Genomic DNA, 24,726 nt, shown 5'->3' with positions numbered 1-24,726 from the left:
GGCGCGAGGGAGGCTCATAAGAACCAATCATCTGGCGCACCCACAATCAGATTGACCAATCCTTGGGCAAGACTACAACACCCAAGAGGTTTAGCGGCATGGATCTAGTGTTTTTTGCAAGTGTAAACTGTGACAAGTTTCCTTAGCTGGTTAATATCCGTTGGTTGCAGCTTTTGGGCATGCGCTGTGGAGAGCAGGAAGCTCTGTGTGGATGGTGAGTTGCTACATAGTAGCTTCCTACTGGCTCCGTGGGTGTAATGTCTGGAAAGACTGAGGATCTAGAGGGTGGGTTGGGGTTTGCCAAGTGCGGAGAAAGACTTTACACCTGGCAGGGCCCAAGGGATCTCAGGCGTCGAACTCCTCCGACCTCAGCGTTTGATGGGGAAAGTGAGGCCCAGAGAGGGAAGCGTCACTCAGGGGCAGGGCCAACCCTTTTCTCTGACCTAAGCCCTTCGGTTTTGGGCCATGCCGCGGGCGCTGTGGAAAGCGGACAAGATCTGGGCTTGGGGGACCTGACCAGGGGATGCCTTTTTAATTTTTATTTATTTATTTGAATTTAGTGATTGTATTTTATTAATGAGATTTGTTTTGCCCATTTTACTTTGGTGTTAAACCAAAGATGTGCTGAATTGTTAATCAGTGTCTTGAAATGGAAACATTCAAAGATTCATAAATGAGATTTTTATTTTTATTTTTTAATTTAATTTAATTAAGAAAAATTTTCCATGGTTACATGATTCATGTTCCTTCTCTCCCCTCCTCCTATCCCCCTCTTATAGCCAACACACAATTCCACTGGGTTTTACATGTATCATTGATCATGACCTATTTCCATGTTATTAATATTTGCACTAGGGTGATTGTTTAGAGTCTACATCCCCATTCATATCCCCATCCACCCATGTGATCAAGCAGTTGTTTTTCTTCTGTGTGCCACAGTTCTTCCTCTAAATGTGGATAGTGTTCTTTCTCTTGAGTCCCTCGGAATTGTCCTGGATCTTTGCATTGCTGCTAGTAGAGAAGTCCATTACATTTGATTGTACTGCAGTGTATCAGTCTCTGTGTACAATATTTTCTTGGTTCTGCTCCTCTCACTCTGCATCAATTCCTGGAGGTCGTTTCAGTTCACATGGAATTCCTACAGTTCATTATTCCTTTGAGCATAATAGTATTCCATCACCAACTGATAACACAATTTGTTCAGCCATTCCCCAATCGAAGGGGAATTTACCTTATTTTCCAATTTTTTGTCACCACAAAGAGTGTGGCTATAAAATTTTTCGTACAAGTCTTTTTCCTTATTATCTCTTTGGGGTATAAACCCAGTAGTGCTATGGCTGGATCAAATGGCAGGCAGTCTTTTAGTGCCCTTTGATCATAGTTCCAAATTGCCATCCAGAAATGGTTGGATCAATTCACAACTCCACCAGCAATGAATTAATGTCCCTATTTTGCCAATCCCCCAAATATTTATTACTTTACTTTGCTGTCATGTTAGTCAATCTTCTAGGTGTGAAGTGGTACCTCAGAGTTGTTTTGATTTGCATTTCTCTAATTATAAGAGATTTAGAACACTTTTTCATGTGCTTATTGATAGTTTTGATTTCTTTATCTGAAAATTACTTATTCATGTCCCTTGCCCATTTATCATTGGGGAATGGCTTGCTTTTTTGTACAATTTAGCTCTTTATATATTTGAGTAATTAGACCTTTGTCAGAGGTTTTTGTTATAAATTTGTTGCTTCCCTTCTAATTTTGGTTGCATTGGTTTTGTTTGTACAAAACCTTTTTAATTTAATGTAATCAAAATTATTTTACATTTTGTAATTTTTTCTTACTCTTGCTTGATCTTGAAATCTTTCCCAAAGATCTGACAGGTATACTATTCTGTGTTCACCTAATTTACTTATAGTTTTCTTCTTTATATTCAAGTCATTCACCCATTCTGAGTTTATCTTGGTGTAGGGTGTGAGATGTTGATCTAAACCTAATCTCTCCCATACTGTTTTCCAATTTTCCCAGCAGTTTTTGTCAAATAGTGGATTTTGGGCCCAAAAGCTGGGATCTTTGGGTTTATCATACACTGATACATCATACATCTTGCTGAGGTCATTTACCCCAAGTCTATTCCACTGATCCTCCCTTGTCTCTTAACCAGTTTTTATTGTTTTGATGACCACTGCTCTTTGGTACAGTTTAAGATCTGGTACTGCTAGGCCCCCCTCCTTCACATTTTTGTTCATTATTCCCCTTGATATTCTTGATCTTTTGTTCTTCCAAATGAACTATGTTATAGATTTTTTCTAATTCAGTAAAAAACTTTCTTGGTAGTTTGATAGATATGAACTGAATAAGTAAATTAATTTGGGTAGGATTGTCATTTTTATTATGTTAGGTTGTCCTACCCATGAGAAATTAATGTTTTGCCAGTAGTTTAGATCTAGTTTTAATTGTGTGGATAGTGTTTTGTAGTTGTGTTCATATAGTTTCTGTGTTTGTCTTGGCAGATAGATTCCCAAGTGTTTTATGTTGTCTAGGATAATTTTAAATGGAATTTCTCTTTCTAACTCTTGATGTTGGGATGTGTTGGAAATATATAGAAATGCTGATGATTTATGTGGGTTTATTTTGTATCCTGCAACTTGCTAGTTTGTAAGGATTAAATAATATTTCTACCCAGATATATATTTTATAAAGTTTATTGGAAGGGGATAGACAATCATTCCTAAGTAAGCTGAGTATGTGGTGGCTAGCCTGCCAGTCCCTTTCCTTCTTCCCTCCACCTGCTTGATCTGCATCCTGACTTCTTCCTTCTTCATTCTCTTCTTGGCTTCTCCCTGATTGTCTTTTGATTCTCCTGCTCAGAAGCCCAAAGCCTTGACTTTTATTGACATACCGAATGTAGAGGGATGCAAAACTGGCACAACTATGTTATGTCAGGAATGTTTGATAAGACAGGTAAAGCTCCTCAGGAGGGGGAGGGGATAAAACTTCCTTGACACAAATTGTTGATTATTTCCACTAACTTTTTAGTTCATTCTCTAGGATTATTTAAGTAGACCATCATATCATCCGCAAAGAGTGATAGCTTGGTCTCCTCATTGCCAATTATAATACATTCAATTTCTTTTTCTTCTCTAATTGCTACAGCTAGTGTTTCTAGTACCACGTTAAATAATAGAGGTGTTAATGGGCATCATTGTTTCATTCCTGATTTTATTGGGAAGGCTTCTAGTTTATCCCCATTGCAGATGATGCTTGCTGATGGTTTTAGATATATACTGTTTATTATTTTTAGGAAAGGTCCTTCTATTCCTATACTTTCTAGTGTTTTAAATAGGAATGAGTTCTATATTTTGTCAAAGGCTTTTCCTGCATCTATTGAGATAATGTGATTTTTGTCAGTTTGCTTGTTAAAATGGTCAATTATGTGGATGGTTTTCCTGATATTGAACCGTCTTTGCATTCCTGGTATAAATCTCACCTGATCGTAATGAATAACCCTCATGATCACTTGCTGGAGTCTTTTTGCTAGTATTCTATTTAAAATTTTTGTATCTATGTTCATTAAGGAGATTAGTCTGTAGTTTTCTTTCTCTGTTTTTGATCTGCCTGGCTTTGGAATCAGTACCATATTTGTGTCATAAAAGGAATTTGGTAGAACTCTTTTGCTTATTTTGTCAAATAGTTTATGTTATATTGGGATTAGTTGTTCTTTGAATGTTTGATAGAATTCACTTGTGAATCCATCTGTACCTGGGGATTTTTTCTTAGGGAATTCTTTGGTGGCTTGTTCAATTTCTTTTTCTGATATGGGATTATTTAAATATTCTATTTCTTCTTCTGTTAATCTATGCAATTAATATTTTTGTAAATATTCATCCATATCACCTAGATTGCCATATTTATTGCCAAATAATTGCGCAAAATAGTTTATTATGATTGCCTTAATTTCCTCTTCATTATAGGTGAGGTCTCCCTTTTCATCTTTGATACAATTAATTTGGTTTTCTTCTTTCCTCTTAATCAGTTTGATTAATCAGTACTTTGTCTATTTTGTTTTTCAAAGTACCAGCTTTTAGTCTTATTTATTCATTTCTCCTTTAATTTTTAGGATTTCTAATTTAGTTTTTATCTGGGGATTTTTAATTTATTCTCTTTCTAGTTTTTTTAACTAGCATGTCCAATTCATTGAACTCTGCCCTCCCTAATTTGTTAATATATGAACTCAAGGTTATAAATTTCCCCCTTAGTACTGCTTTGGCTGCATCCCATAGATTTTGAAATGGTGTCTCATCATTGTCATTTTCTTCAAGGAAATTATTAATTGTTTCTATGATTTATTCTTTAACTGATTTAAAAGAATTATATTATTTAATTTCCAATTAATTTTTGATTTGGCTCTCCATGTACCCTTACTAATTATTATTTTTATTGCATTATTATCTGAGTAATATTTATTATTTCTGCTTTTTTGCACTTGTTTGCCATATTTTTATGTCCTTGTACATGGTCAATCTTTGTGAATGTACCACGTGCTGCTTAAAAGAAGGTGTAGTCCTTTTTGTCCCTATTTATTTTTCTCCACCTATCTCTTAGCTCTAATTTTTCTAAGATTTCATTCACATCTCTTACCTCTTTCATTTATTTTTTTGGTTTGATTTATCTAGATTTGAGAGAGGAAGGTTCAGGTCTCTCACTAGTATAATTGTACTGTCTATTTACTCCTTGAGCTCCAATAGTTTCTCCTTTAGAAATTTGGATGCTATCCCATTACCATTTGGTGCATACAAGTTGAATAATGATATTTCCTCATTGTTTATACTGCCTTTTATCAACATGTAATTACCTTCCCTATCTCTTTTAATCATATCTATTTTTACTTTGACTTTGTCAGATATCATGATTGTGTGTCCTGCCTTCTTTTTCTCAGTTGATGCCCAACAGATTTTGCTCCAGCCTTTTACCTTTAGGCTGTGTGGGTTTACCTGCCTCATGTGTGTTTCTTTTCTTTTTTTTTAAATTTTTTTTCCTTTTAAACATTATTTTATTTGGTCATTTTCAAACATTATTCATTGGAAACAAAGATCATTTTCTTTTCCTCCCCCCTCCCACCACCCATTCCATACCCGATGCGTGATTCCACTGGGTATCACATGTGTCCTTGATTCTTATTTTTTTTTTAATTTTTATTTGGTCATTTACAAACATTATTCATTGGAAACAAAGATCATTTTCTTTTCCTCCCCCCTCCCACCACCCCTTCCATAGCCGATGCGTGATTCCACTGGGTATCACATGTGTCCTTGATTCTTTTTTTTTTTTAATTTTTATTTGGTCATTTCCAAACATTATTCATTGGAAACAAAGATCATTTTCTTTTCTTCCCTCCCCCCCTCCCACCACCTCTCCCATAGTCCACGCACAATTCCACTGGGTATCACATGTGTTCTTGATTCAAACCCATTTCCATGTTGTTGGTATTTCCATTAGGGTGTTCATTCAGAGTCTCTCCTCAGTCATATCCCCTCCATCCCTGTAGTCAAGCTATTTCCTTTCCTCCATGTTTTTACTCCCACTGTTTGTTCTCTGCTTGAGGGTAGTGTTTTTTTTTTCCTTGATCCCTTCAGGTTGTTCAGGATCACTGCATTGACACTAATGGAAAAGTCCATTACATTCGATTGTACCACTGTGTATCAGTCTCTGTGTACAATGTTTTCCTGGTTCTGCTCCTTTCACTCTGCATCACTTCCTGAAGGTTGTTCCAGTCTCCATGGAATTCCTCCACTTTATTATTCCTTTGAGCACAATAGTATTCCATCACCAACATATACCACAATTTGTTCAGCCATTCCCCAATTGATGGGTATCCCCTCGTTTTCCAATTTTTGGCCACCACAAAGAGTGCAGCTATGAATATTCTTGTACAAGTCTTTTTCCTTATTATCTCTTTGGGGTACAAGCCCAGTAGTGCTATGGCTGGATCAAAAGGCAGACAGTCTTTTATCGCCCTTTGGGCATAGTTCCAAATTGCCCTCCAGAATGGTTGGATTAATTCACAACTCTACCAACAATGAATTAGTGTCCCTACTTTGCCACATCCCCTCCAACATTCATTACTTTCCATAGCTGTTATGTTAGCCAATCTTCTAGGTGTGAGGTGATACCTCAGAGTTGTTTTGATTTGCATCTCTCTGATTATAAGAGATGTAGAACACTTTTTCATGTGCTTATTAATAGTTTTGATTTCTTTATCTGAAAACTGCCTGTTCATGTCCCTTGCCCATTTATCAATTGGAGAATGGCTTGATTTTTTGTACAATTGATTTAGCTCTTTGTAAATTTGAGTAATTAAACCTTTGTCAGAGGTTTTTATGAAGATTGTTTCCCAATTTGTTGCTACCCTTCTGATTTTAGTTACATTGGTTTTGTTTGTACAAAACCTTTTTAATTTGATGTAGTCAAAATTATTTATTTTACATTTTGTGACTCTTTCTAAGTCTTGCTTGGTTTTAAAATCTTTCCCTTCCCAAAGGTCTGACATATATACTATTCTGTGTTCACCTAATTTACTTACAGTTTCCTTCTTTATGTTCAAGTCATTCACCCATTCTGAATTTATCTTGGTGTGGGGTATGAGGTGTTGATCCAAACCTAATCTCTCCCACACTGTCTTCCAATTTTCCCAGCAGTTTTTATCAAATAATGGATTTTTGTCCCAAAAGCTGGGGTCTTTGGGTTTGTCATAAACTGTCTTGCTGAGGTCATTTACGCCAAGTCTATTCCACTGATCCTCCTTTCTGTCTCTTAGCCAGTAACAACTTGTTTTGATAACCGCTGCTTTATAGTATAGTTTGAGATCTGGGACTGCAAGTCCTCCTTCCTTTGCATTTTTTTTCATGATTTCCCTGGATATCCTTGATCTTTAGTTCTTCCAAATGAACTTAGTTATGGTTTTTTTCTAATTCAGTAAAGAAGTTTTTTGGTAGTTCAATGGGTATGGCGCTAAATAAGTAAATTAATTTGGGTAGGATTGTCATTTTTATTATGTTAGCTCATCCCTCCCATGAGCAATCAATATTTTTCTAATTGTTTAGATCTAGTTTTAGCTGTGTGGAAAGTGTTTTGTAGCTGAGTTCATATAGTTACTGTGTTTGTCTTGGCAGATAGATTCCTAAGTATTTTATATTGTCTAGGGTGATTTTGAATGGTATTTCGCTTTCTAATTCTTGCTACTGCGATGGGTTAGAGATATATAGAAATGCTGATGACTTATGTGGGTTTATTTTGTATCCTGTAACTTTGCTAAAATTGTTGATTATTTCGAGCAACTTTTTGGTTGATTCTCTAGGATTCTTTAAGTAAACCATCATATCATCCGCAAAGAGTGATAGCTTGGTCTCCTCATTGCCAATTTTAATACCTTCAATTTCTTTTTCTTCTCTAATTGCTATAGCTAGTGTTTCTAGTACAATATTAAATAATAGAGGTGATAATGGGCATCCTTGTTTTACTCCTCATCTTATTGGGAAGGCTTCTAGTTTATCCCCATTGAAGATGATGTTTGCTGATGGTTTTAGATATATACTGTTTGTTATTTTTAGGAAAGGCCCTTCTATTCCTACATTTTCTAGAGTTTTCAATAGGAATGGGTGTTGTATTTTATCAAAGGCTTTTTCTGCATCTATTGACATAATCATGTGATTTTTGTCATTTTGCTTTTTAAAATGGTCAGTTATGTGAATAGTTTTCCTAATATTGAACCATCCTTGTATTCCTGGTATGAATCCTGCCTGGTCATAGTGGATTACCCTTGTGATGACTTGCTGGAGTCTTTTTTCTCCCTTTGATGATTCTCTTGAGTTCTGTGCTTGGACATCAAATTTTCTGTTCAGGTCTGTTCTTTTCTTTATGAATTCTTGTAATTCTTCTATTTTAATGAATGACCATACTTTTCCCTGTAAGAATATAGTCAGTTTTGCTGGGTAGTTGATTCTTGGTTGTAGACCTAAATTTCCTTGCTTCCCGGAATATCATATTTCATGCATTTCAGTCCTTCAGTATGGATGCAGCCAGATCCTGCATTATCCTCACTGTGGTTCTGTGGTATCTGAATGACTTCTTCTTGGCAGCTTGTAATATCTTTTCTTTGGTCTGATAGTTCTTGAATTTGGCTACAACATTCCTGGGTGTTGTCATTTGGGGATTAAGTACAGGAGGTGATCTGTGGATTCTTTCAAATCTCCACTTTTCCCTCTTGTTCTAGGATATCGGGGCAGTTTTCTTTAATAATTTCCTGTAGTGTGATGTCCAGGCTTTTTCTTTTGTCATGGTCTTCTGGCAGACCAATGATTCTTAAATTGTCTCTCCTTGAACGATTTTCTAAATCCTGTTTTGTGAATGAGATGTTTCATATTTTCCTCAATTTTTTTCATTCTTTTGGTTTTGTTTTATAGTGTCCTGCTGCCTTGTGAGGTCACTCGATTCTAGTTGTTGTATTCTGGTTCTTAAAGACTGGATTTCATCCCTGGCTTTTTGGTCATCCTTTTACTTTTGGTCTGATTTTCTTTGGAGGTCATCTTTCATCCTCTTTACTTTGTCTTTCATTTCCTTTTTCTCATCTTTCATCTTCTTCACCTCATCTTTCATCTCTTTTTCCTCATTTTCCATCTGGTTGATTTTGGCTTTCAAGACACTATTTTCTGTTTCCAGATGATTTATCTTAGTTTTTAAGTTCTTTTCCCAATTGTCTTCAGCCTCTCTTAATTGTGTTTTGAATTGCGTTTTGAGTTCTTCCAAAGCCTGTATCCAGTTTGCTGGGATTTCTGATTTTTCCTTTGCTGATCCCTCCCCCTCTGTTTTGTTCGTTCTTTGCTCGTTACCTGTACAGAAGCTGTCTATTGTAATTTCTTTCTTCTTTTTCTGTTGTTTGCTCATATTTTCCCCTTCTTTGCTCCCCGTCTTTGTCTGTGCTCTTGCTCCTCTCATTTTTTTGGTTTTGGGGCTGTCAGTTTTCCCTCTCAGAGCTTTGTCAGATCTTTCGGTACAGTGTCTAGGGGAAGAATGTTGACTTCCCTGTCCTCTGGAGGCTTTTGATCAGATTAAGTTCAACTGGGTTGGGCTGTATGGGCTCTGAGGCCGAAGACTCCTGGAAGGCTGGAGCCAAATGGAAGGTCTCAGCCGCCCATGCTCTCTCCAGTTTTCTCCAGCTGCTTCCCCGCTGCCTATGTTCCACACTCTCAGCCTGGCACAGCCCTGTCTGCAAGGTACACCTTCTAGAGTAGTGCCTTTGCCTGCTCAGAGGTTCCTGTCCTTGCGGGAGACTCTACACTCTAGGGGGGAAGGGGTCCTGGCCTCCCTGAGCTTTGAGGACTCCTGATGGGATTAGGTTCAATTAGGTTGGATGTGCCCTGAGGCAAAAACCTCCGGTGAAACTGGAGCCAGATGGAAGGATCCAGCCACAGGGCTGCTGGCTCTTTGGTCTCTCTCTGGCTGCTTCCCTGCTGCCTGTGTTGGACGCTCTGAGCCTGGCACAGCCCTGCTCACAAGGTATACCCTCCAGACCAGCAGCTTTGCCCGCCCAGAGGTTCCCGCTGCAGCTGGGGGCTCAGTGCTCTGGGTTGGGGAGGAGGGGTCCTGGGACCTTCCTTAGACCCGAGTGTTCTTGGATTCCGACTTTTTGTGGGCATGTACCTTTTGACTTGAGTCCAGAAGGAGGGTTCCCTGCCTCTGTCCTGTTGTTAAGTTTGAATTTCAGTCCCCTAGGAGCATTCAGTTTGTGATTGGTAAGGAAGGGTTTTCAGAGGTCTGAACTTTTGCTGCTTCTAAGCTGCCATCTTGACTCTGCCTCCCTTATGTGTGTTTCTTGTAGACAGTATATGGTAGGATTTTGGTTTTTGATCCACTCTGCTATTTGCTTCCATTTTATGGGGGAGTTCATCCCATTCATATTCAGAGTTATGATTACCACCTGTGTGTTCCCTAACATTTTAATTTCCTCTCCTAGTCCTGTCCTTTCTCCTTTTGCTATTTCCTTCTATGCCAGTGCTTTGCTTTTAATTAGTCCCCAAATCCCCACCCTTATTTTACTTCCCTTTCTGTCCCCTTCATTTTTATTCCCCTCTTATTTTTTTAGGGTCTATTAAATTTCCTCCCCTCTCTCTTTCCCTCCCTTTTTGTAGTTGCCTCCCCACTCTCCACCTTGGTTTTTTCTTCTCAACTTCCCTGTAGGGTAAGAGAATTTGATATCCCAATGGATCTAGATGCTTTTCCCTCTCAGAATTTATTCCACTGAGAGTAAGCTTTTAGTATTATGTATTAGCTCTCTCTTCCTCTCCTTCTTATAATAGTATTCTTTCCTTCCCCCTCCCACATATCTCTTTGTAGTATAGGTTATCCTATTTTTCTTATTCCTTCAAGTTTCTCTTGGTACCATCTTCTATTCCCCCCCCCTTTCTTTTTTTGCATACCATCTTAAACCACTTAGTACCCCAGCCTCTACCTTGAATAATTATTCTAACTACTATAATAATGAATACGATTTTTTTTAAAACCCTTACCTTCTGTCTTAGAGTCAGTACTGTGTATTGGCTCCAAGGCAGAAGAGTGGTAAGGGCTAGGCAATGGGGGTCAAGTGACTTGCCCAGAGTCACAAAGCTGGGAAGTGTCTGAGGTCAGATTTGAACCCAGGACCTCCCGTCTCTAGGCCTGACTCTCAGTCCACTGAGCCACCCAGCTGCCCCCAATGAATACGATTTTTGAGAGTTACAAATAACATTTTTCCACATAGGAATGTAAAATATTTGACCTTAAAGAAAAAAAATTCCCCTCTCTTTCTTATTTACTTTTTCATGTTTCTCTTGATTTTTGTATTTGGATATCAACTTTTCAGTTTAGTTCTGGTCTTTACAAATATTTTGAAATCTTCTATTTTGTTGAATGCCCATACTTTCCCATGGAAGTATATACTCAGTTTTGATGGGTAGGTGATCATTGGTTATAGATCCAATTCTCTTGCCTTTCTGAATATCATATTCTAAACCTTGTGGTCCTTTAATGTGGAGGCTTCCAGATCCTGTGTAATCATGATTGGTGCTCCTTGATATCTGAATTGTCTCTTTCTGGCTTCTTGTAATATTTTCTCTTTCGTTTAGAAGCTCTTGAATTTGGCAATTACATTCCTTGGGGTTGTCTCTTGAGGATTTAATGTAGAGGGTGATCTATGGATTCTTTCAATGCCTATTTTGCCCTTTTGTTGAAGAACATCAGGGAAGTTTTCTTGGATAATTTCTTGTAGTATGATGGATGTCAAGGTTTCTGTTTATTCCTAGGTTTTCAGGTAGACCAATGATTCTCAAATTGTCTCTTCTAGATTGGTTTTCCAGATCAGTCATTTTCTCAGTGATATATTTCATGTTTCCTACTATTTTGTCATTCTTTTGACTTTGCTTTATTAATTCTTGCTGTCTTGTGAGATCATTAGCTTCAATTTGCCCAATTCTAGTCTTTAAAGACTGGTTTTCAGCTATTATTTTTTTCATTTTCCTTTTCAGTTTGGTCTATCCTGCTTTTTGTGGCTCCCAGCAGGTCATTTCTGGTCTTCAATTTGCTTATTATTTCATTTTATTTCTGGGCTTCTTTTTCCAAGTGGGAGATTCTATCTTTTAAACTGATATTTTCTTTTTTGAACTATTTCCCACTTTTCTTGCCAAGTTTCTCCTATCTTTTTAACTTGGTTCTCAAATTCCAGCCTGATTTCTTGGAGAGCTTATGACTAATTTCCTTTTTTTTTTTTGGTGAAAGTTTGGATGTTTACTTATTTGTTGTCCTCTGCTATCCCCTATGTAGTCTGTTGTTTCTCTAAGTAGAAATTACCCAGAGTCAAAGACTTTTTCTTTTCTTTTCTTTCTTTCTTTCTTTCTTTCTTTCTTTCTTTCTTTCTTTCTTTCTTTCTTTCTTTCTTTCTTTCTTTCTTTCTTTCTTTCTTTCTTTCTTTCTTTCTTTCTTTCTTTCTTTCTTTCTTTCTTTCTTTCTTTCTTTCTTTCTTTCTTTCAGATTGTAGTTCTTGGGTGTTGGTGGCTGTCGCTTTGTTGGTTTTTCATTCCTTTCCCAGTCAGAAGTCTTGAGTGAGGAGGCAGGCTCTCTGTGTATTGAGCTATGGACTAGTTTTTGCCCTGGGCCTGTTTTTTTGAGTCTCTCTGGCGTCTGCTGTGTGCCTCCCCTCTCTGCTCTATCTCAGCACCCAAGGTCCACGTTCCTCATCCTCCTGGGGTTCCAAGTCTAGCTTCTCTCAGGGATAAGTCTGTGGTGTTCTCAGCCAGCTCCCCAAGAACCTAGAGATTATCCAGAGCTCACTCTGATTCTGGTGTGCTTGCTCTGACTCTGGCGCTATAAGAGGAGTGGAGGAGGGGTGATCAGCTCACGCTTTGGTGGGAGTTATTTAACCCCCTTATAGCATGGAAATTCCCAAATCCTGCCTACCTTCAAGGCTGTGTCCTATGGTGGAGCCCCTTCACTCATCTGATTTTGGTTTCTTGTCTTTTGAGGGACTTTATATCTGTTGGTGGTGAGGAGAGAAAAATCCTTGCTTCTACACTACAGCCATCTTAACCTGAAAGTCCCACCTTTTTTTAGCAAATGTGTGACCTTGGTCCTTTTATTCCCCTAGGCCTCAGTTTCTCTGTAAATTGAATTTAATAATAGTTGTCTTTTCTCCAGAGCTGTGGGTTCAAGTAATGAATGTACAATCATACTATTCATATATATATTTGTGTCAGAGGTATGATTTCATTGAACTTGGGGATCTTCCAGTAGGAAACTCCTTCAACCCATGTAGACCTTCGACTCTTCTATGTTTTGTTTTTGTTTTTTATCTTAGTTTCCCAGGGCACTTTGGGTTTAAGTGGCTTGACAGTCAAGTGTCAAAGGCAGAGATATTCAACCCTTGTTTGCCTGAATCCAAGGTCATGATGATTTCTTAAAATTCTATATAAATGTCAGTTATTAGTGTATTAACATAGAGTCGTGCTCTTAGTGTCTTGGTCACTTGACTTCCATCCAGGCTGCCTTTCTGCTTATCTTTATCTCCAAAGTAGTAGTAGTTGTTGTTTTTAACCCTTATCTTCTGTCTTAGAATCAATACTGTATATTGGTTCTGTGTGGAGTGGAATTCTGGGGAGGCTCATACCTCCAGAATCACTCTAATGAGCAGACAGGAGACTTGATAAGATGCTGGCAGAGCTCATGTAGCTTTTTTTTTGGGGGGGGGGCAGGGAAAGAAGGGGCATAGAGTGAGGGAGCACTGTCTGAAGAGACCTCTTCAATAGTGCACATTAATGCTCAAATTTACTCACTTTATAGAGATCCAACACAATGCTACCTCCTCTTTCCCACCATCTGAGTGGGACATAACACGTTTGTAAGTTACATTTCTTTATCTTGTTCTATCTTCCTTAAGTTCTTTCAACACTTCCAAGCCTATGGGAACATTCCTTAAGTTTGCAGTTTCTCCGTTGAGTTAAAATTTAGGCCTGTCCAAAGTTTTTCAAGCTGTAATATTTAGGTCATGTAGTCAAGATTATAACTTGTAAATTGTGAGGTTTCTCATAGAAATTAGGACACCCAAACCTTTTCCCATGGGAAAGAAGAAAGAGGGGGGTCTCTGCCACATTTGAAAAGGATATAGTAAAGGCCATATTTATATACTAATATATATGAAGCTGCTTAGGGAGGGGGATTTTTCTGCTCTTCATAAGGAGATTGATATCTTCCTTCTGAAGGGCACCTAACTTTCACTAATTTTCTATAGGAAGTTGCCGATCTATGATTACTAATACTAATCAGTGTATACTGGGGAATAACGCATAATTTCATCCTGCATAGTTTCGAGGCAGAAGAAGGGTAAGGATTAGGCAATGGGAGTTGAATGGCTTGTCCAGGGTCACACAGCTAAAAAAGTATCTTGAGGTTAGATTTGAACCCAGGACCTCCCATCTCTAGCCCTGGCTCTATATCTACTGAGCCATCTAGTTGTTCCCCCTCTCCCCAACCTTCCATTTCTAATAGAGCTTTGCCTGGTTATCCTCTCCAATTTGTACTTATCTTGCTCTTAATCTGGGGTCCGGAGCTTTCCCTCAAATAGATTGTCAGCTCTTGGAAAGCAGGGCCAGTGTTGTATCTATCTTTCTATCCTAGCCCATTGCCTTGCATTTAATAGATGCTTGATAAATGTGTATTGAATTAAGTAGCTCAGTAATTGAGGCTTCCTAATGATTTATTTTAGATGCAGAAAAGATGCCTCCAAGGGAAGCTTTGCCAGCTGTGCAGGAGGCTCTGAAGAAGGCTTTCCATGTGGTAGAGCACCAGCACGGCCTCTGGAAGAGTACTCTGAGTGACTGCTCACCTCTCCTGGCTTCCCTCAGCAACCTGGCAGAGCAGCTCCAGGCCAGTCAGAATGTGCGGCTGGAGGACACCCCGCTTCGGGCTTTCCCTGACCTGAAAGATCGCCTGAGAAGAAAACTGCTGGCTGCTGGGGATGCCATCTTGGACCAATTGGGGGAGAAGCTGTAAGAGATGCTAGGACATATTTCCAGGGCAGGAAGAATTGAATCTTTGATTTTTAAACAGCCAGTTTGATCTCCCACTGTGGGAACTTTTTCTTTTCCAGAGCTTAACATTATCTAGTTTTGCGATAGATATTATATGCTCCTCTTTCCTTTCCACCTGCTCTCCAAGACCCATTTACTAGAACTTAGTTGCCCAAAGCAAGAGGTTCAATGTAAGTAGCAGGGTGGTACATAGAAAGAACATTGGGCTTATAGTAAGGACCTGAATTACATCTCAACTTTGTCACTGTGTGATAATAGACAATTCTCTTCATCTCTGGACCTCAGTTTTCCTCATCTGTAAAATGAAGGGATTGGCCAGTCCCTGCAGTCAGTCATGTGGCATGAACTTGAGGCCCCTCGCCATTCTGGCTGCTGTCCTGTGGAAACTATCTTCTCCCCCTTAAAATGCTGTGCCTACAACTGACTATAATACCCTCGGTGTGCCTGACCCATGGCCTCCTTGCTCCTAGGAGCAATGCCTTGCTTGATGCAGCCTGTGAGCGCATTAGCTTTCTTAACTACTCTAGCACGCTGCCAACTCATATTAGCTTTGCAATCCACCGGAAGACCCAGATCTTTTTTTCAGACAAACTGCTGCCCACAATGCCTTCCCCTTTCAACTCTAAAGCTGTGATACACATGAAAATAAACATCTGTTCGAAAGCCTTGAGATCAGAAAAAACTTTTAAGAAAAATACTGATAAGCATCCCATGAAATTCTTAATGTTCATCATATTGGCTTTGGAAGGAATCTTAGTGGTCATTTAGTTTAACTCTTAACCGAAGAGTGAGCCCCCTTTGTAATGTTCCTGAGGAGTGGTCATGGAGACTCGGCTTGGGAGACACATCTCAGGATAGGGATGATTGCCTGGAGGCCATCCATTCTACCCACCAGTCCTCCTAGCTAGCGAGTTTTACTGTACTTTGTACTGAAATTTGACCCCTGTGTAAGATTCAAATTAATATCCTATGACTCCAAGTATCCTATTTTATAAGATTTATTAATAGTCACTTGAAGTAGAGGAAATAAAATGACAAAAGTAAAGCCTGAGCAAAGAGAAGTTTTTCCCAACCTTGTTCGCGGGAGAAGAGAGGGGAGAGGGCAGGGTTACAGCAACTTTATCTCCAAAACGTAAGCATGTCACGTGAGGATGAAAAGGGGATTCTGGGAAATGGAGTCCTGGGGTACAAAATTCCAACTACACACCTGTCACCTCTAGCAGAAGAAGCCTGAGCCCTGTTCTCCAGACGGCCCCTCAGACTATTGCAATCAGTGATCACGCTGTCTCCTTCCTCACACGGAGCACCAAATCTTCTCCAGGGGAGTGTGATATCACACAGTTTCCAGGCGCCTCCCCTTCCCTCCCTCCATGACCAGAGATAATGGGACATGCTTGTCACTCGAGTGTAGCTTTTGTTCATCCCAGGCGGCTGTCTGGGCTGTCTTGCCAGTGCTGTTTAACACCATTGTCTTTTTCTGTAGAACCAGCCTCCTCCAGGTGCGAGACACAGTCAGCAGCCACGTGGAGCAAGTGTTTGAGCTGTATGAGCAGAAAGCAGATGAACTAGGCCTGGATGCAGTCTTACAGCCTTCGGCTGTGAGCCCCTCATTGGCTGATATGTTGGCATGGTTACAGGACATTGACAGACATTATCGAAATGCGTATCCTTCACCCAGATATCACTGGGGATGGCGGGAGGTTTTTTAAAGAAACTCACATGCCTTCAGCTCATAAATAGTTGTTTTAGGCCACAGAATCACAGGGTTTCAGAATGGAGATGAACCTCAGCAGCTATCTAGTCAAATCCAGACTGGAGAAAGAATCCCTCTAGAGAGCTGATAAGTGGTCATCCTATTGCTTGAAATCTTCTGGGAAAAGGAACCCACTTTCTCCTTGAGGCATCTCATTTCACTTTGGAGCAACTTTAGCTGTCAGAAATCTTCCCTGACTTCAGGCCTCCTGGAGCTAAGCACAAATCTAATTCATCTTTCCTTCAGACAGTTGAAGAATGCTATCATGTACCTCCCACCTCTTTCGCTCTGAGGCTTCTCTTCTTCAGGCTAAACTGGCTCAATTCCTTCAGTTAATCCTCATATGGCATGAACTTGAGGCCCCTCATCATCCTGGTTGCAATTCTCCTCATAATGTGGTACCCAGAGCTGAATGTAATCTCTAGACGTGCTCTGACCCATTGCCTCCTTGTTTCTAGAAGCAATGATTTGTTTGATGCAGCCTGCAATTACATTAGCTCTCTTGACTGCCATAGCACACTGCCAACTCATATTGAGTTTGCAATCCACCAGAAGACCCAGATCTTTTTCAGACAAACTGCTGTCTAACTATGCCTTCCCCATCCTATATTTGTGAAGCTTTTTAAACCTAAGTGTGAGAGCTTGTGTTTATCCCCATTAGATTGCGTCCAATGTTCTCAGGACCTTTTGGACCTTGATAATGTCATTCGGTGTGTTCGCTCTCTCCCCCTTATGTGTCATCTGCAAGCTTGATAAGAGTGTCATCTTTTTCCCTGTCCAACTCATTGACAAAATGTCAAACAGCACAATCCTTCGGGGACATCTCTGGAGATCCCCCAAGTTGGCAGTGAATGATTAATGGCTACTTTCTGGGTCCATCTATTCAACCACATCTGAGTATTTACTATTATTTAACCCACATCTCTTTATTCCACAGGAATATGGTGAGATTTTTCAAATTCGCTGCTAAAATCTAGGCAACTTGGCTATGGTGTGCTATTTTTAGTTGATCAGAAGAGAGATGAAGTTTAATACTAAAGCCTAGGGAAGCTGTTCGCTCCAGGCCTGCATCCCTGATGGGCCAGTTTTAGACCAAAAGAAAGATAAAATCAGTCTGACGTGATCTGTACTTGGAGGAGTTCTTATGTTTTTCTGTGTGTGCTCCTTGGTCTAGATATTCATTAGCCATTTAATAAGATATTTTAGGATTTTTCCAGCAGTCAGCATCAAGCTTGACAGTCCATAACCTGCAGCTTCCATTCTTTTCTCTTTTTTGAAAATCCCTTGACACTTGGCCTTGCCGAGGCCTGGGACATGATTCCTTTTTTCTCTCACCTTTCCTAGGTCACTAATGATGGCTCAGGTGTCATATCCACCTTGGATAGAATCATTTATCTTAGCAGCTAGACCTCTCCTAATATCTCCATATCTCTGTTATCCACTCCCTCTTGGCCATGTTTGTTCTATCCAAAGGTCATTTTTCTTGGCAGAGTAAACAAGTAAAATAAGCATCGGACACCTTTTTGTCATCGACTATCCTCTTATTATTCACCTGGAGCAATGGCCCTATCCATTATTTGCCCTCTTTTTTCCCTAGTAGATCTGGATAGAATAGAGGGTTATTTGGGTGGTCTTTCGTGGTCTTCTCTTGGTGTGCCTCTTCAGTGAAAGGTAGTGCTATTTTCCCTCTCACGTTGTCAGTCTACCTTTGAGGTGAGGGTTCAAGTGTCTGCAATGTCCTCAGTACCCACTAGGGTCTTCGTACTTTGTGCCATCACATTCTTTTTCTTCTGCCTCCACCAGGAGTATTAGCAGCTCTTTCTTCTCTCCTGTCACTCACACCTACACTTTTTGGAGATCAGTCTCTTTTTCCACTATTTATCCTCCCCTTCCCCAACTCCTTGCAGTATGGCTTCTTCCGTGGCACTATCCTATTGCTCTGAGATGTCACCGGAAACCCCTTAGTCCCGGGTCTTTCTCATCTCTCTCCCTCTTGGACCTCTGTATCATTTGCCAGTGTTGACCCCTCTCGGGGATCCCATCTGCTCCCCCTGCTTCAGAGACACCACACTGTCCTGCTTCCCCACATCTCTAACCACCTCTTCTCTGTCCCCTTCACATCTCTGATGCTTTAGGGCAAGTGTAACACCCTAAATTCTGTCTTTTTTTTTTTAAACCCTCATCTTCTATCTTGGAGTCAGTACTGTGTATTGGCTGCAAGGCAGAAGAGCGGTAAGGGCTAGGCAGTGGGGGTCAAGTGACTTGCCCAGGGTCACACAGCTGGGAAGTGGCTAATGCCAGATTTGAACCTAGGACCTCCCATCTCTAGGACTGGCTCTCAATCCACTGAGCTACCCAGCTGCCCCCCTAAATTCTGTCTTTGAGCCTCTTTTCTTTCTTCTCTTTTTCCTGTAGTGATTCCATACATATACCTTTTCAACTTCAGGCGAACCTCTCACCTGAGTGATAATCTCCTTCTGGCTGTCCCACCAGCACCTCAACATACCCCAAACACAACCTCAAATCCTGCCCGTAAAATCACCCCCTTCCTCACTTCCTCCTGTTTTTCTGTTTCAGTTCCTTCGAGTCGTCTTTGACTCTTCTCTCACCACCCCCATTGGAGAAGTTGGGGGCCTGATGGCACCCTGGGCCTCTCCCCTGCCCTTAGTGCCCTTGGCTTCCTCTGTGGCTTAACCCCGAGGAGCGCTTCCCCTTCCCCTTCTCCCTACCCACCCAGGGCAGCCACCAGAACCCTCTTCGGATGCCCTGGCTGCCTGTGCTCCCTCGCGCCAGATTTTATTTTATTTATCTGCCTAAGTGTTGTCCTTCCACGCTGTCTGTACCCTTTGCTGTGCCTTGCACATAGATGGGGCTTAGTACATGAGCTGAGTGGGTGGGTAAGTTTCTTACTCCTTGCAATGCGACCTCCGAAATACCATCTTGAATTCTGGTACTATTCTCCGTGTTATTATCAGGGAGATTATTAACCACCTGCCTAGACTATTGCTATAGTTCTCTGATGGCTCTTCGCCCTTCCTCTCTATCTTTCAATTCCTCATCCCTTGCCAGACTAATTTTCCTTACATATTGATCTGCTCCTCTCATGCCTCTGCTCAAAACCCTTCAGTGGCCTCTTATTGTCGGCTGAATGAAATAGATTTGTATCTTGGCATTCAAGGCCCTCTACGATATGGAGTACATTTTTTCTAGTCTGATCTCTTACTACTCCCACCTCTGGATACTGTTGCAGTCAAGCTACTGCTCTCTGTCATACCTGCTGCATGTTTGGCTGCTTTTGTGCCTTTCTTCCCACTTTTCCCTTTGACTAGAATTCCCTTCTGCATTTTTCTCCTCCCCACCACTTGGCCTATTGAAATTCTCTCTTTCCTCTCTTTTTTTTTATTACAAACAGTTTTCATTTTAAAAAATTCTTTCATTTCTTTTTCCTTTCTAAAAAAATGACTTATACTGTAAAAAATTAATTCCCAGGCATCCTGCCCCATAGAAGTATTAACCAACCAAAAATATGTGGGTGTCTATATAAATATATATGTATATTATATTTACACACATATATTTTGTCTTTTGTGTCTGTTCATTGGATCTTTCTCTGGAGGAGGACATTCACAGGTTATTTTTTCAAATATTAATTCTGTAGCTATATATAATGTTTTCTTGGTTCTGCTTGCTTTGCTCCTCATTTCATGTAGGTGTTTCCAAGTTTAAAAAAAAAATTAAGGGGGGCAGCTGGGTGACTCAGAGGATGGAGAACCAGTTCCAGAGACGGGAGGTCCTGGGTTCAAATCTGGCCTCAGACACTTCCTAGCTGTGTGACCCTGGGCATGTCACTTAACCCCCATTGCCTAGCCCTTACCACTCTTCTGTCTTAGAGCCAATACACAGGATTGATTCCAAGATGGAAGGTGAGGGTTTAAAAAAAGAATTTAAGCTGTTTGTCATTTGAGGAGTTTTCTGTCAAAATCATATAAGGCCATCTCCCCGCCCCCCCCAAGTCAAATCAAGAAGCATTTCTTTGTGCCTAGTCCCGAAGTAGGTAGAGAAAAGGAAAAGACAATGGCCACGCTTGGCCCCCGCAGGGCCCTGGCAAACTGAAGGCAGGCGGGAGAGCTCCGAAGCTTTCCCCTCCCCCGCGGACCCCCTCCGGGTCCGTCTCTTGGGCCGGGTTGGTCCCTTGGGCTGGGGGGGGGGGGCGGCTTTCTTGGGTCTGAAGCTCTCCGCTGGGCTGTCGGGAGGCGCTAACGTTTGTGAAACTGCGGCGTGTCCTTCACTCTACAAAGATACCTGGCGAGGAAGCAGCTGGTGGCCCAGATCCGCTGGGGAGACGTGCGCCACGTGCAGACTCTGCCGCCAGCCTGGGATGGGATGTCGGAGAACGGGCAGGACCTCGTGCCAGGTCTGTATTCCCATCCAGAATGCCGCTCAGACCCTGCCCCGGGGTCACTGCCCCGGGGGAGGCCGCAGCAGGAGGCGGGGCCCCAGCCCTGGCTTGGTTCCAGCCTGCCCCTCTCCTCCTCCTTGCCCCGCCTGGCTTCGCCTCTCCCTTCCTCCCCAGACCCACGTCCGTCTGAGCTCCCCCCTTCCTATTCCTTCCGACCCGAGCTTGGCCTTCAGGGCCCTCTTCAACGAGCCAGCCAAGCCGGGCCCCTCTACTCACTCTGTTCTGTGCTGTCATACGGGTCCCCTCCCTCCCTGGACCTTCACTCATGCTGTCCCAGGTGTGGAGTCGTTTCCCTCCCATTCAAATCCTTCCCAATTCAGGTGCCACCTCTTCCTTGAAGCCTTCTCTGATTGCTCTACCTCTTCTCCCTCTTTTCATTTGTCACCTAATAATACGTTGTAAGTCTTGGGTATGTATCCTACTCTAAGTTATATTTTGAGTCATACATCTTTGTGTTCTCCATCTACTAAATCAAAAGCTCCTTTGGAGGTCAAGGACTGTTTTCTTGGTATCCCCGGGGCCAATCACAGTGCCAAATTGGGGGTTTATGGATTTTCTTCTCTTCCTTCCCCAGATATCCTGCTGAATGTATCGTTTTTCCTGGCGACCTAAAGAAGCTGTTTTTATCCACAAACCAGAGCGGCCCCAGCTCCCGTCCATCTTGGCTTCTCCTGACACTTCAGCGCGGGTGTGGACACGGCCGTGTGGAAGTCCGATTTCTCGTTATCTCGTGGAATGTTGGGGCTCTGTGTGTCCGAGGCCAACCAACGTCCATGCAATAGCGTTTACATGCAGACGGTCGCCTGAAGCCCAGGAAGGGGCCCCAGACTGGTGGTGACGAAGAAGGGGTCAGAGCCGTGCCCAGGATGTCGGAGGGGCTGGAGGAACCCATGAAGAGGAGCCGGGACGGAGACGGGCCAACGGCCGGAGCATTTTCCCCGTGGCTCTGCCTTTTACCGTTACCTTCCAGAAATTTAAGAAAATGCTTTCACAAAAACGCTTCATGCTTCAAATTCTGCTCTCTGTTTAATCCTTACTTTCTGTCCTAGGACCGAAAGGCAAAGGCTAGGTGGATGGGGTTAATGACATGCCCAGGGTCACACAGCCGGGAAGCCTTTGAGGCCAGCCTTAGACCAGGACCGCCCCACGTCTTGCCTCTAACCCCCGGGGTCCCTAGCGGACCCCCAAATTCTCTTCTTGCTAGGGCTTGGGAGCAGAAACAAAAATGACAAAACTCAGCCCTAGTGGGCTTAGGGAAATAAGCGTGCACCTGTTTTGCCAGCCGAATCGCCCTTGTGGAGCAGGCTGGCCGCGCGGCCCGAGGTCTAGCTGTGCTCCGCCCTCCGTTCCTAATCTTTGACCTCATATTTCACTTTCTGCCTGGAACTTCGAAAACGTCAAGACTGGAAATGTCCCAACAGTGGAAGAACTTCTGTTACTGTAATCCAAACCTCTACTTCAGGGAAGAGCTATAAATAGGAAGACTGGTAAATATGAAGGCAACAGGAAAAGACAAAACGATGAGAAGTGAGGGGGAACAATCTGGAATAAAGCAAGCCTTTGGTTAGCATCTTCCCCTTTGAACTCTTCACATTTAGAAACCGATCACAAGAGGATTTCTAGCTGTGTGACCCTGGACAAGTCACTTACCCCAATTGGGTAGCTCTTACTGCTCTTCTTCCTTAGGACCCATACTTGTGTCCATTCTAAGATGCAAGGTTAGGTGGTTTGGGTTTTGTTTTGTTTTCTTTTCTTTTTAAACAAAAGAAGGCCAAAAAACCAAGAGGAAGAAATTTAGTATGTGGGCTCTGAGTATATAAAGGGTAATAAAGTATATACACAAGCCTAGGGGTAAATGCAAGAAAACAAATGGCAGGGACAGAGACCAGAGGTGTGGATTTTTGTTAGAGAAATCTGAATATTGAGGTCATTGTAAGACTGAGACCCGCCGGTCCTGATTTCTTTGATGTTCCCCAAGTTGTTTCCAAACAGGGCCACAAGGGGGTGGCAGAGTGGCAGAAATGACTTCTGGACGTCTTCTTTTTTGAGGATTTTTGTAGATTTCCTCAACTAGAAAGAAAACTAGGGATCGCCTAGTCCAAACCCACCCTTTACAGAGGAGGGAGGAGACATTGAAGAAGGGAAGAGACTTGATGTAGGCGATACTTTATTATTATTACTTTTAATCCTTGCCTTTTGTCTTAGTATCAATTCTTTGTTGTTGTTGTTGTTTTGTTTTTTAACCCTTACCTTCTGTCTTAGAATCAGTACTATGTATTGGTTCCAAGGCCGAAGAGCAGTAAGGGCTAAGCAATGGGGGTTAAGTGACTTGTCCAGGGTCACACAGCTAGGAAGGACAGATTTGAACCCAGGACCTCCAGACTCCAGGCCTGGGGCTCTGTCCACTTAGTTGCCTTCATATACTTTGCCAGTGGCAGAATGGAAAACTCCGAAGTGTGCTAGTTGGCTCCCAGGCCAGAGCTTCCCCTCTGCTTCTCTGTGGTCCTGTGTTCTGATGGGCTGACAAGTACTCACTATAGAGATCCTCAAGCAGGACTGTGTCGTCTCCTGACTGACTGGTGGGAGGAGGAGGAAAGGAGAGGAGATGAAATTGTCTCCTCAGGTGGTCCCTGGCGAGATGGATAACCCAGACCTTTTCAGCCTCTTCCCTCCCCTACCATGCGGCTCCTTCCAGGCTGGACCTGTTCTGGCTCTGGCTGTTGTTTGGAATCAATAAACGCTTTTAATGGTTGGTGTTTTGGTTGAACAACATGTGCGTGTGTCATGGGCCCTTCAGCAGTCTGCAACTATGGGAAGTTCACTTTTTCAATTCAGGCCTTTCTGTTATTAAAGAGCTCCAACAGGAAGTTCATCTCCCACTTGCCCAGGCTCTCCTCGGGCGCAGGAGAACAAGTCTAACCCTTTCTTCGAGGGGAGCAGAGGACAATGACTTTGGCTCCCAGATTTCTATACCTTGAGGGCTTTGTTAAGACTAGCTCCTACTGTAAAATCCCCCGGCGGCCCACCTGGCAAGTCACCTCCGAGCCCTAGCTTGGAGCAACAAGCAATTCCTCCCATTCGCCTCTAAAATGAGGTCCGGACAGCTGGCCTGGTCATGCGGAGAGGAGAAAAAGCAGCCCTGGGCAGGAGAGTTGGCCAGAGCAAAGGCCTCGGTCCCCTTCCTCTCCATCTGGCTCTGCTTAGGTCCCTTCTCCACACACAGGCCTCCACTCTAACTTGCTGATCCTAATGGGGAAAACACCTGCTGAGAGAGGGAAGCAGCCAGGTATAGTGAAAAGAATGCTCCACCCGGACCCAGCATGGTCAGCGGCAGCCAATCTCTCTGAGCTGTAGTTTCCCCATTTGTGAAAGATGGACGGCGATGCCCCTCACACTATCTAACTCATAGGATGGTAGCAAGAAAAGAGCTTTGTGTCCCTTAAAGTTCTATAGATCAGCGAGTTATGATTCCAAGCCAACGACTCTTTATTTGGCGCCTCAAACACTGCCACATCCAGGGAGACGGAGCAGGAAGGTAGCCAGAGCTACTCCTGCTGAAGGGCTAGCTGTAGGCAGCCTATCCAAGTAGGGAGAGCCAGAGCTTCTGCGCTGCTCTTAAGTTGTCCCATTATACAGGTGTGTGTGTTAATTTTTGTGTTTGGAAAGGTCAGCCGCAGAGTCAGGCAAGACTTCAGTTTGTGAGGTGTGTGCTGCTAAGAGTTTAACCAGCTTGGGGTGGGAAGTACGTGCACAATCCACTTCTAAGTTTAATCTGCATTATCAACATTTTCTCCGTCACTTTCTTAAGCCCTATTTTGTAGCCTTTGCCAATTTCTGAGGTATAAATATATATTTTTTAATTTAACAATCGGCTCTCAGCTATCTCAAGATGGCTCCAACACATTCCT

The 24,726-nt window shown here is 42.1% G+C and overlaps 1 protein-coding gene across 2 annotated transcripts; it reads left to right on the top strand.

Annotated features, from left to right (window-relative positions):
* The first annotated feature begins 63 nt into the window (after positions 1-63).
* On the top strand, positions 64-23,570 carry AIRIM (AFG2 interacting ribosome maturation factor). 2 transcript variants are annotated; one of them, XM_001380892.5, is made up of 5 exons: positions 64-214; positions 14,282-14,564; positions 16,090-16,269; positions 20,658-20,773; positions 21,393-23,570. In XM_001380892.5, the coding sequence occupies exons 2-5, from the start codon at positions 14,293-14,295 to the stop codon at positions 21,428-21,430; spliced, it is 606 nt and encodes a 201-aa protein (XP_001380929.3). In that variant the 5' UTR covers positions 64-214; positions 14,282-14,292; the 3' UTR covers positions 21,431-23,570. The 2 variants fall into 2 exon arrangements, with proteins under 2 accessions (XP_001380929.3, XP_016277988.2); XM_016422502.2 differs by having other exon boundaries at positions 206-285.
* Positions 23,571-24,726: the final 1,156 nt, after the last annotated feature.

The sequence above is a fragment of the Monodelphis domestica genome, chromosome 4, assembly GCF_027887165.1.
Source record: "Monodelphis domestica isolate mMonDom1 chromosome 4, mMonDom1.pri, whole genome shotgun sequence".
In the NCBI taxonomy this organism is placed as follows: Eukaryota; Metazoa; Chordata; class Mammalia; order Didelphimorphia; family Didelphidae; genus Monodelphis; species Monodelphis domestica.
The sequence above is the reverse complement of the archived record's forward strand: the minus strand, read 5'-3'. Positions and strand labels throughout refer to the sequence as shown.